Genomic DNA, 12,318 nt, shown 5'->3' on the forward strand with positions numbered 1-12,318 from the left:
CAGTAACTTTAGTGATCCTTTACAAATTTGTATCTCAAATTCTGTTGGATCTGTGGAGGGCCCTGGTCTTTTTCTCCAGGTTCAGGGCTCTCATCACAGGCTGCCTCCTCCATGTTCTCATGGTACAGCCCAGTATCAGACACAACTGCTCTTCAGAAAAAATGGCACGAACTTTCTGGGCCTCCCTGTGTCATATTAAACCACAGGGTGACTCCAATACCCCTTAAGTCATTATCTACCCCAGGCCCCTGCAATGCTGGCCCCACAGAGATTTGGACTCAAGAAGATAGTAAGTACCAGATGGCTGCTCAGCCAGGTGACTCCGGCTCGGTGCCCTTGGAGGCGGCAGGATTGTACCCAGCCTGAAGGCCGTCTGCTCTGGCAGGTGGAAGGCTGTTGTTTGTGGTGCTGTTCACCATCTGTTGACTGCTGGGAATGAGGGACTCCTCCCGGGTCCTGCCTGGGGCCCTGTAGAGCCAGCCTAGCTCACTCAGGATGACTTGGTGAAGGCATGTACTTCGTTTAGGGAACAGTGGGGGCAAAGAGCAACACATTATTTCCCTAGAGCCCCAGCCAGAGTTCAGAGTACACTCCCACTCCAGGATGCAGACGTTAGCGTGCACTCCACATGTTACCTGTTCACCGTCAATAGACTCTGGGTGGGTTGTTTACACCTTTTGGGTATTGTTAATAATATTGCCATGAACATGGGTTATTTCCATTTTTAAAGAAATTGAAAGAAGCATTTCAATGTAAAATTCATGAATAACTCATCATAAAGAAGTGAGGGATCCTGGATTAGGAGTCGGGAGCACTCTCTCATAGTGTGCTTTTCCACTCATGGAGATCTACCACGTCCCTTTAGTCCTCTCCCTTCTCCTTGCTTCAGTCTTTATTTGGCTCCATCCCCCACCCCTTCCTTTCTCCCTATCTCACTGTGGGGCAGGGATTCTGGGGTGGGACGAGAGCCTCCTGGGCTGTTGTCTTGGTCTTGGATTCTGAGAGCCAGATGTGGGGAGGAGAGACAGCTAGATGTAATGAAATGGGCTTCAGAGTTGACTCTCCCAAAACCTGGGGGGGAGGGGGGGGTATACCCACCTGATTCTGAGCCTCAGGCAAGTCTGAACTGTGGTCTGTTGGTATTTCACAGGCAGTTTCCAAGGTGATCTCCAAATCTCAGCTGAACCAGAAAATGATTGGGCTTCTCAGTTTATCCTGGAGCCACAGGAATGTTAATCTCTCTCAGCAGGGCCCTGGGAAGTGATTTCTTCATTCCTGACATTCTGGTTTGGTTTGCAACCCTCCCCCACTTCCTGCAACACCCAAGCTCCTCACCTGCTCTTTCATTCAGCTGGGGCTTTGCTTGAGCTGTTGATTCAGTTGTCTGGAACAGCGGTTGCCAACCGGTGGTCTGTGAGGTCCAAAAGGTTGGCAACCGCTGGTTTAAGGAAACGTTTGGAGCAGCGGTCGCCAACTGGTGGTTCGTGGACCACTGGTGGTCCGTGAGGTCTGAAAGTTTGGCGACTGGCTTCTGATCATCTGATCCTGGCCCTGAATGAATCCACACCGTGCTTTGGGGCAAGAGAAGTCCTGGGGAGGGTGAAGGCTCCCAGGCATGGGGAGCCAGGCCGAGCTTGAGTTTCCATGTGAATCACATGCTTCGCCAAGGAGTAAATCGAGGTCTGTTGCTCTCTAGCGCTCCCTTGCTCCAGCCTTGTGGGCATCGCTTGGTGGGCTTCGGGAGTTGGGCACAAATGGATTGAATGAGGCTTTCTGTGTGTGGCTTAGCGTGAGGATTGTCAATGTGTTTCCTCTCTATTGCTATCTCAGCTCGTAGCAACAGCTTGGGTGCTCTATTCAGAAGGATTCTGAGGCCTCAACTCGGCTTAGCAGGAAGGAGTATTGAGGTTATTACACCTGCCACAGGAGTGAGAGGAGGGAAAAGCAGTGCCTGTGTGCCACGGCACCCCTGCTGTCATTACTGACCAAGCACAGGCCTTGGAGTCTGGATAATTTGGGATTAAATTCCACTCTGTTCTGCTGGGCCTCAGTGTGTTCATCTCCAAAATAGACAGGTGTTACTCAGGATATGGGCTCAGCTGCTATAACAAAGAAGCCTCAAAGTACTATGGCCTAAACCCGTGGTGGGCAAACTGCGGCTCGCGAGCCACATGCGTCTCTTTGGCCCCTTGAGTGTGGCTCTTCCTAAGCCTTAGGAGTACCCTAATTAAGTTAATAACAATGTACCTACCTATATAGTTTAAGTTTAAAAAATTTGGCTCTCAAAAGAAATTTCCATCGTACTGTTGATATTTGGCTCTGTTGACTAATGAGTTTGCCAACCACTGGCCTAAACCAATTTGGAAGTTTATTTCTCTCTCACATTCTCATGGAAGAGCCCAGAGGTAAGTGAGCAATTCTGAGCTGGTAGGGCAACGTTGCCATCCTCCACATGCAACTTCTGCTGGGAGCCCCACATGGCTGCTGTAGTTCTTGCCTTTTCCCAGCCAGAAGAAAGGGCAACTGGACCAGAGAGCATAGGTGTAGTGGTTTCAAAGGTATCTATGACCCAGAGCTGCCCACACCCGGTATAGGTCGAATTGTCACTTGGTCACACCCAGCTGTAAGCTTAGCTGGGAAATGTCACAGGTCAGATTGCTTGGGTGAACTGAGAAACCACGTGTCAAGTTAAAACTCTTGAGCGGAAAAAGAGAAAATGGGGGCTGAGATGAGATGACCAAGAGGGTGATGCTGGCCACCTCCTGGGGCCGTGAGGAGAGCTGGTGAGAACATGCTTCACCTCTGGCGCCTGGTAGTCCTTCCCTGTGTTCACAGGCACTTTGTTTCCCTGTCCAGGAGCTGGTGAGGATCCTGCACAAAGCTCTGGAGGCCGCACAGCAGGAGAAGAGGGCAACCTGCGCGTACCTGGCAGCGGCGGAGGACAAGGACCGGCTGGAGCTGGTGCGGCACAAAGTGCGGCAGATCGCGGAGCTGGGCAGGCGGGTGGAGGCCCTGGAACAGGAGCGGGAGAGCCTGGCACAGACGGCGAGCCTGCACGAGCAGCAGGTGCAGGAGCTGCAGCAGCACGTGCAGCTGCTCATGGACAAGAACCAGGCCAAACAGCAGGTCATCTGCAAGCTGTCTGAGAAGGTCACCCAGGACTTCATACATCCCCCTAACCCACTCCTTGTGCCTCCAGACGCTGCCAACAGGGACTTCCTGAGCCAACAGGAAAAGATGGAGCATCTGAAGGTAGGGCCATGCCCTCCAGGCCCAGCAATAACCCTTACTGCTGGAATGTTCATATTTGACATAGATGTTGGTGGAAATATTGCTACATACTTCCTGACCTTCTTAACCAGAAGGCCCAATGCAATTTGATCTTTTCATGGCGTCCTAGGCTGAAAAGGAAAGGTATCTCTAGCTTAGCAAATTAGGAAGAGCCCAAGATGGGTCAGAACTCCTGAGGACTAGACCACCTATACACCTGGGGCCTGGCCTGGTCAGATTGCTTGGGTGTCACGCTGATGCCCTGGGGAGCCTCCATGGTTCCAGGGCAGCCCTCCCCCAGCAGTCCCGCACACAGACAGGTGACCTGTGGCTGGCTGTGAGCTGCTCACAATGAGGCACTCATCCCTGCACCTATGCCACATGCTTCACCTGCATCCCTTCATTCAGTCCTCGGACCAGCCCTGTGACGCTGTCACTCATGCGCTCCATATGCTGAGGCAGTGGGGGAATTGGAACTGGGTTGGAGCACACGTTTCTGACTAGTCTGTCTGCTCTGCTGCCGTCCAGCTTTGCCTCCTCTAGCTACTGCCTCCCCCTCGCCCAGGCTGTGGCCCTCACCAGGGAAAGGCTGCCCCAGCTCATAGGCTCCAGTTGTAGCATGGGAGGCAGGAACTTTATTTTAGTCATTAATGGGCTGCTGCGTCCTCTCTAGAGGGTAGTGACAAGAGCTGCCAAACAGTTGGAGGCCTGAGGCTTGGGGTGGGTGCTCACAGTCCCACTGTTCTTGAAGGCAGCCAGACAACCAGCCAGGCCTGCTCCAAACCCTGCCACTCGCAGCCACACACGTATACATATGTATAACGGGGAATTCCTGTGCTGCTGCACCAGAGAACTATTGTGGGGAGCAGGAGAGAAATCCAGGTGCTTTTGAGGGGGCAGATGAGAGAAATGGACTCGCCGCATGCTTCCCGCCTGCCCCAGAGAGCTGCCTGGAAGCCTGGACTCACCTAGGAGACTGGGCGTGCCTCTGAATCTGCATGTGCAGGAATTTATCAGCGAGCCCAGACACGAGGAGCCTCTGGTTATGATTCACATCAACCAGACTTGTATTTGTAGCTGATCCTCAGAGGCCCAGCATCTTGTGCTAGGAAGACTTGCATGTCTAGAGTTCTTAGCTGCCATTTTCCTGCTTGCCCTGTGATTGAGAACAGCCAACTTTAAGAAAATGCCCCCTTATTGTTGAAGCTGTTTGATAGTAGAATCATCAACCTTGAATATCAGAGCTGGAAGGACTCAAAAATCTAGTCTGCTCCCCTTCCCCCCCCTCCACCCCCATTTTTGGCAGAGACAGCGAGTCCTGGAGAGGTGAAGGGACTGGTCCAGGGTCACACAGCACAAGCAGCAGAGTCACAGCTAGATCCCAGGTCTCCCCACACCCAATCCACTGCCTTCCCCACTAGCACACTAGTCCACACAGCATTCCCCAAAGAAATTTCCCAGGTTCCTGATCCCTGTGAAGGCAGGCAGGCAGACTCCTTCCTCCGCTCTGTCCCCTGTCCCCTTTCTCTACTTGTGTCTTCCTCCTTTGCTTCACTGGTGACTGTCATGTGGCTTTTCTCTCCTCTGAGATCTCTGTTTCCTCCCTGCAGTTCTGAGCCAAGAAGAACACTTCAGGGAAGGGCGATGAGCTGAATGGGAACACTCCACCTCACACCCACAGCTGTTCCAGGAGTGCTCAACCCTGCCCTCCCTCTCTATCCGACGCAGCATGTCCCTGGGCCTGGGATGAGGAAAGAGGGATGGGAACAGGAGGCAGGACCAGGTGGTGGTGCAGAGCACACTCCAGCAGCAGACTCCAGTGTCCTTTCACCCGGCAGTAACTTTCGGTTCCTGTGGTGGACCGAACACAGCTAGGTTTGTCCTGCCTCCCTCCGTCTCATCTGCATGACTGAGGAGAACTTACCTCTCTGTGCTTGTTTCCTCTTCTGTAAAGCGAGAGTGTTAGCACTTCAATACTTAGCCCACAGCGCTGTGGTCAAGATGAAATCATGTGCAATAATGAACGTGGGGAGGATGGGCCTGGCACTTAGTAGGAACTCAGGTGGCTGGTGGTTCTTCTCTCTTGCCTGGAGTCTTGTTCATTTTCCCAGGCACTTGGGAAGAATCCACAGTAGCAGCAGCCAGAGATCTTCTGGAAGGGAGTGCAGTGGGTACAAGTCACCCTCAGAGAGGTGAGAACTCCAAGAGGGAGATGGCATATGCACTGCACTTGCCCCATGCCATCCTTGCACCAAAGGGTCTCAGGTCTGATTCCCAGTCAAGGGCACATGCCTGGTTTGCAGGTTCAATCCCTGGCCCCAATCGGGGTGCATGCAGGAGGCAACCAATTGCTGTGTCTCTCACATCGATGTTTCTCTGTCTCTCCCTCCCTCTCTTCCACTCTCTCTAAAAATCAATGGAAAAATATCCTCGGGTGAAGATTAACAAAAGATAAAAATAAAAGAAAGGGTGAGTAACTTGTCCCAGGCTCAGTAGTGAAGGCGGGATTTGTATCCAAGCAGTGTGGCCCTGGAGTCCATGTCCTGGCCGCCGGGCAGCACCTGCGTCATTGACACGTTGTTGTCATACCACCGGCTAGGAGAGCATACCACCGGCTAGGAGAGGTCAGACCAACCTGCGTGCATTCAGCCAGAAGAATACCAAGGACAGCCTTGAAGGGTAGGACTAGACTTTTGATTTCCAGGGGGATTCCAGTGGGGAGGGAGCTAAGTGCAATGGTTAGGACTTGGCTTTAGAATCTGACAGACCTGGGCTCAGTCACACCTTGCCTTGTACCAACTCTGTGACCTCGGGCAACCAACTCCTCCTTCAGAGCCTGGAGACCTCATCTGTGCTGTTTTCTTTTTTTCTGTTAATCCTCGCCTGAGGATATTTTTCCATTGATTTTTAGGGAGTGTGGAAGAGAGAGGGAAAGACAGAGAGAAACATTGATGTGAGAGAAACACATTATTGGTTGCCTCCTGCATGAGCTCTGACCAGGGCCCGGGCAGGGGAGGAGCCTACAACCAAGGTACATGCCCTTGACTGGAATCGAACCCGGGACCCTTTGGTTTCCAAAACGACACTCTACCCACTGAGAGAAACCGGCTAGGACGGTGCTATTTTCTGAGCTGCTGGGAGGATTATACGAGATAACGTGCTCAGTGCGGGAGTGGGGAGGTGATGGCGCAGGGAGCCTGCATGGCCTGTGTTCATGAGTCTCTGACTCTCTAGACCAGTGGTTCTCAACCTGTGGGCCGCGACCCCTTTGGGGGTCAAACGACCCTTTCACAGGGGTCGCCTAAGACCATTGGAAAACACATATATAATTACATATTGTTTTTGTGATTTATCACTATGCTTTAATTATGTTCAATTTGTAACAATGAAAATACGTCCTGCATATCAGATATTTACATTACAATTCATAACAGTAGCAAAATTACAGTTATGAAGTAGCAACAAAAATAATTTTATGGTTGGGGGTCACCACAACATGAGGAACTGTATTAAAGGGTGGCGGCATTAGGAAGGTTGAGAACCACTGCTCTAGACACTAAAGTGTAAGACTGTCCTGGAAGCAGGGCGTGGTCCTCATGCAGCAGACAGGGAGGTTTGCATCAATCTCACTGTCCCTACCACACAGGATATGGAAGTGGGGTCATGAAGGGGAAGCAGGCAGACACTTGCCCAGAAGAGCAGCCAGTGACCCCAGCAGCATTTCCAAGAGAAGGGGCCTAGATTTTGATCTAGGACAGGGACACAGTTGGCTGGGAAGAGGAAGTCCTAGCCAGGAGGAGAGAGCAGAGTGAAAGCAGGGGGCGGTCAGGGTTGGGGACAGCACAAAGAGCCCCAACAGAGTGGTGAGCACAGGCCACCGGATGAAGTCAGCCCAGGACATGTATTTCCCGCTCAGGAGCCCTGGGAACAGGTGGCCCTCCCACTGTGTAACTATCTAGGTGGAAGGCGGCAGACCCTGCACAACAAATTGAGCTGCTGGGCTGGGAGGGTTCTTGGCCAGAATGAAGAGCCGCCCAGGAAAGGTCAGGATTGCCTATGAGCTGTGCACAGTTGACCTTTCCTGTAAGGAAATGCCACAGGCTCGGTATGATGTTCTTAGTTTCCAGATAAGTCAGGACCTATCCAAGGTCATCCCTGCAATAGTGTCTCTCACTCACCTACAGCCGGTACCTGGTTCTGGGTGGGAGAGAAGGGTTGAGTGTCAGCTTGTAAATGCCCTGGAATGGCTGGGCGTGCTGTGAGAGTGTGTTGTCCATTGCTCCTGCAACACCCGTCCAAGCAGAATAAAGGCTGAGAGCCATGGCTGTGGCTGCTCCTTCCTGGGGTGCACGCTCCCACTTGAACCTCTCAATGCCTGGCCAGCTTCTCCTTGCACACCCACTGGATAGCCTGGCTCAGAGAGGTGCATCACCGCTGTGTTCATAATCAAAAACAACAGGAGAAAGATTATAACTAAGTTATGGTAAATTCACCCAATAGAATAGTCATCTGACATCAAAAATGATCACTGGGAAGTTTCTGTAGCAACATAGAAAAGTACTTACAAAGTGACACTAAGTAAAAAAATTCTTCACCCAAAACTGTTCAGTATAATTGCAAATATATGACAAAATAGGCTCATTTTAGAAACAAACATTACCCTTCTCCCAGCTCTCATCTCTCCTCCCCACCCCACCCCCAGGCCTTCATATAGGGAATGGAGATGGGCTCTGAATCCAAGGGTTTACTACACGGCAGGAAGGGCTCCAAGAAAGAGAGAACCAGCCCAGGACTGGGGCTGGATTCAGCAGAAAGGGGTGGGCAGCAACAGCACAGGCTCTTGTATGGCTGCGGTCCTGTTCAGATAAGGACTGCTGTGTGAAAATGCTGTGTTTCAGTCCCTGTACTTACAGTTATAACACATGTGAACTCATAGTCTCCCGCTGCCCAGTGGGGTGGTTGCTATGTGCTCCTTTTGCAGATGAGAAAACAGCAGTCAGTGAGGTCTCCCAGCCAGGAAGTCGGAGCCAGGACTTGAACTCCAGGCTTAGTGCTCTCTTTGCCATTTAATTCTAGGCTCAAGACTAGAGAAGGGGGCTACCAGCAATTTTCGTTTATTTCAGATTTCCTTTTCTGTTGCATTATTGGAAATTTCTAAAGAAAGGAAGTGTTGGCGGCTCATTTGAGGGTGAGACCCAGGGGGATGTTTACAGTGCAAGTCCTTAGCTGCTTTGCCCTCTTCTTCAGGATGACATGGAAGCGTACCAGACCCAGAACCGCTTCCTCAATTCCGAGATCCACCAGGTGACAAAGATCTGGAGAAAGGTGGCTGAGAAGGAGAGGACCCTCCTGATGAAGGTGAGAGGGGGGACCCCTCTTCTGGCTATCTCTCTTCCCGCCACCCTTTCAGTCTCCACCATCTCACGCGTCTCCCTCCCTCCTCATTACATGTCTACTCTCCCTCCTCATTACATGTCTACTCTCCCTCCCTCCTCATTACATGTCTACTCTCCCTCCCTCCTCACTACCTGTCTACTCTCCCTCCCTCCTCACTACCTGTCTACTCTCCCTCCCTCCTCACTACCTGTCTACTCTCCCTCCCTCCTCATTACCTGTCTACTCTCCCTCCCTCCTCACTACCTGTCTACTCTCCCTCCCTCCTCATTACCTGTCTACTCTCCCTCCCTCCTCATTACCTGTCTACTCTCCCTCCATCCTCACTACCTGTCTACTCTCCCTCCCTCCTCATTACCTGTCTACTCTCCCTCAAACTGTGCTCTGATTGCCACTTCTGATCGCACAGGTACAGAGGGAAAGGCAGCAAAGGAAGGGTGTGCAGTGTGTGTCCCATGAGGTGGGAGAGAGGTGGTGTGTTGGAGGGGCAGGAAGAGCCCATGTGGCAGCAGAAGGCACAGGAGCAGTGTCCAGAGCTCCCTGTCTGTCCCCCGGGCACTGCTCGGTGATACACCTACAGCTCAGTGCAGGCAGCCTGCTCTAGGCCTGGTGCCCTCGAAGCCTCACCGCAATCCTGAGGCAGATCTGTGTCATCCCCATTGCTCAGATGAAGCGAAGGCACAGAGAAGTTAACTTGCCATAGGCCACCCAGCCAGCAATAGCTGAACCAGAACAGGACCGCAAGCCATAAAGGAATCTCTGCTGTCTCTACCCACCCCTCCCCTCCTGCTGAATCCAGCTCCTGTCCTGGGCCAGTTCTCCCTTTCCTGGAGCCTTTCCTGCCTTGGATTCAGAGCCCATCTCCCTTCCCTATATGAAGGGCTGGGGGTAGGGAGGGGAGGGGAGATGAGAGCTGGGAGAAGGCTGTGCTGCCTAAAGCTCTTCGGGCCTCAGGCCTCTGGGGCAAGCCAAGCCCAACCAAGTGGCCTGACCAGCCCCCACCTCCATCCCACCCCCCACAGTGTGCCTACCTCCAAGCCAAGAACTGCCAGGTGGAGAGCAAGTACCTGGCAGGGCTGCGGAGGCTGCAGGAGGCCATGGGGAACCAGGGCAGCGAGTGCGCAGAGCTGCTCAGGCAACTCATCCAGGAGGCGCTGCAGTGGGAAGCCAGCGAGGCCTCTGCTGACAGTGTTGAGCTGAGCCCCATCAGGTGAGCCCAGCGGTGGCCAGGCCAGGGCTGGCTGGGGTGGCCTGGGGGTCCCAGCTGCCCTGCTGACTGTGCGTGGCACTGCACATTTCTTACCTCCTTGTATCTTCAGGTAAATGAGCGTGTGGTTGGGATGGGCCCCGTTTTACAGCTGAGGCAGTGCAGGCTCAGAGCAGACAGCCCCTTGCCAAGGCCACACAGCACATTAATGCAGCTGACCTGGGTCTGCCTCCAGAGCTCCGTGTGTTTTTTTCCACTTTCCCAGGATGCCCCCCAGAGGTTTGTCTGAAAGGGGAGGAGAAGGGATAAGCCAGCTGCCTCCCCTGAGCCCAGTGGACAAGGACAGTTAAATGTAACAGGCGGCACTGTGGCTGGGAGCCCCGGTCTTGAAGCCACACTTGGGTCTCTCACTGTGTGACCTTAGACAAGTCACTTTACCTCTCAGAGCCTCATGTGTAGCCTCCACACGTGTGTATGACCCTGGTTGCAAGAGTACTAGGGTTCAATGAGATAGCATGTGCAGAGCCCACACAAGGGCAAATGGTGAATAAGTGAACGGCCATCTGGAATGGATCCCCAGCCCTCCCACCTCTGGTTAGCGTTGATGCTGTCTGTGCCCCATCCATTTGGGGCTTACTGGCTGTGGAAGTGGAGTTCTATATTGACAGCGCAAGACTCCTTGGGGCGAAGGCAACATGAAGTAATAAGAGGATCCTTTATATTTGCACAGAGTAAATGTCTCTTCACGCACTTGCTCTGGGCCAGGCACTGTAGGCCCCCAGCAGTTAGTAACATAGGATCTCAGTGGGTCTTTATGAGGCAGAGCAGGCGTTTCTCTACCCATTGTACAGAGAACTGCGTGACCTGTCGGAGCTGCATGGCTAACCGGAAGTGAAACAGGCAGGAGCCTTGCCCAGGGTGTACCCCTCCCCATTGCCCCTTATCTGGAGAAGGGATCTGCAAGGGGTTGCTAACATGGGCTTTTCCTGGCAGCGAGTATGATGAGTATGGCTTCCAGACGGTGCCCAACTACGAGGTGGAAGACCTGAAGCTGCTGGCCAAGATCCAGGCACTGGAGGTGCGCTCCCACCACCTGCTGGCCCACGAGGCTATGGAGCGACCCCTGCGAGAGCGCTGGGCTGCCCTGGGTGAGCTCGCACCCTCCGTGGAGCTCAAGCAGCTGCTGCGGATGGGCGTGTCCCGGGAGCACCGGCCTCGAGTCTGGAGGTGGCTGGTCCACCGCCGCGTGCAGCACCTGCAGGCCCCTGGCCGCTACCAGGAGCTGCTGAGCCGGAGCCAGACCTGCAAGCACCCTGCTGCCCGCCAGATCGAGCTGGACCTGAACCGTACCTTCACCAACAACAAGCACTTCACCTGTCCCACCTCCAGCTTCCCCGACAAGCTCCGCCGGGTGCTGTTGGCCTTCTCCTGGCAGAACCCCTCCATCGGCTACTGCCAGGGCCTGAACAGGTGAGCCCCAAGGCCCCAGTGAGGACAGAGCCTTTGTCCTTCAGAGCAGCCCCCTGTCTCTTTGGAGCCTCCCAGAACCTGGAGAGGTGAGCCCAGGAGGCTTGATATGATCCCCACTGTACAGATGGGGACAAGCAGTGAAGAGACACATTCAGGACAGAGGGCCAGAGCTCGGGGCTCCTCATCCCATGCGCTCTGCTTCGGTTTGTGCTCAGGGAGTGCCACCCCCAGGGAAAGCATGACCAGTCCCCTGGAGTTGTGTTGTGCAAGCACAGCTCACAGCTTCTGGAACTGTCTGGGTCAGGGATCATTTGCTTCAAACAGAGCCAAAGGAAAAGAGAATCTGCAAATGTTACAGGGAACCTCACACAAGCCAGGAAAAGAAAATAGAGCTACAGACCACATGGTCATTGGAAGCCGAGGCAACTGCACAGCCCCAGGGGGCATCATTCACCCCATTCACCCCGCATTCTATGGGGACCAGGTCCCTGTGATTGTGCAGCTGAGAGAGTACTGCTCTGCAGTCCCCCGTGGGGCTGCGTGGTCTGTGGCTTCTTGTTCCACATTTCTGCTTTCTTCTCTCTCAGTAGACCAGCCTCTCTGTCCATCATTCCGTGGACATTTAGGGCCTGTGGAGGCTGTCGGAATGGAGACCTCAGGCCCTGAGCCTAGAGCCTTTCAATGGGTCTCCCTTCTGTCCATGCCCTCCTGTCCCAGATATAAATTCCCAAAGGAAGGAATCCGATGGGCCCAGCCTGGATTCATTTCTCCTTATACCAATACGCAGAAGATCGGGGGTGGAGGTGGGTGCCTCGGTAGGGCTGCCCCCTCAGTACTGTGGGGGCTCTCATGGATGCCCCAGTCATCTCAGGAGAAGTTGCACACTCTCAGATATTTCCCAAAGCAAGTTTTGACTCACTTGAAACATACATACACAAGCAAAATTTACATAAGCCATTCTGCTCTTTTTTCCGATA

The 12,318-nt window shown here is 53.3% G+C and overlaps 1 protein-coding gene across 8 annotated transcripts in view; it reads left to right on the top strand.

Annotated features, from left to right (window-relative positions):
* TBC1D2 (TBC1 domain family member 2) overlaps window positions 1-12,318 on the top strand; it is a 40,922-nt gene that overhangs the window by 21,854 nt on the left and 6,750 nt on the right. For 6 of the 8 annotated variants that reach the window (XM_023760346.1, XM_023760348.1, XM_006096479.3 and 3 more), the window contains 4 exons: window positions 2,857-3,252; window positions 8,518-8,628; window positions 9,687-9,874; window positions 10,865-11,341. In XM_023760346.1, the coding sequence (XP_023616114.1) occupies window positions 2,857-3,252; window positions 8,518-8,628; window positions 9,687-9,874; window positions 10,865-11,341 (1,172 nt within the window). Of the gene's footprint in view, window positions 1-2,856; window positions 3,253-4,888; window positions 5,146-8,517; window positions 8,629-9,686; window positions 9,875-10,864; window positions 11,342-12,318 lie in introns of those variants that run through there. The other 2 variants (XM_014462396.2, XM_023760347.1) reach the window with 2 other exon arrangements.

Source organism: Myotis lucifugus, unplaced genomic scaffold, assembly GCF_000147115.1.
Source record: "Myotis lucifugus unplaced genomic scaffold, Myoluc2.0 scaffold_180, whole genome shotgun sequence".
NCBI classification, from domain to species: Eukaryota; Metazoa; Chordata; class Mammalia; order Chiroptera; family Vespertilionidae; genus Myotis; species Myotis lucifugus.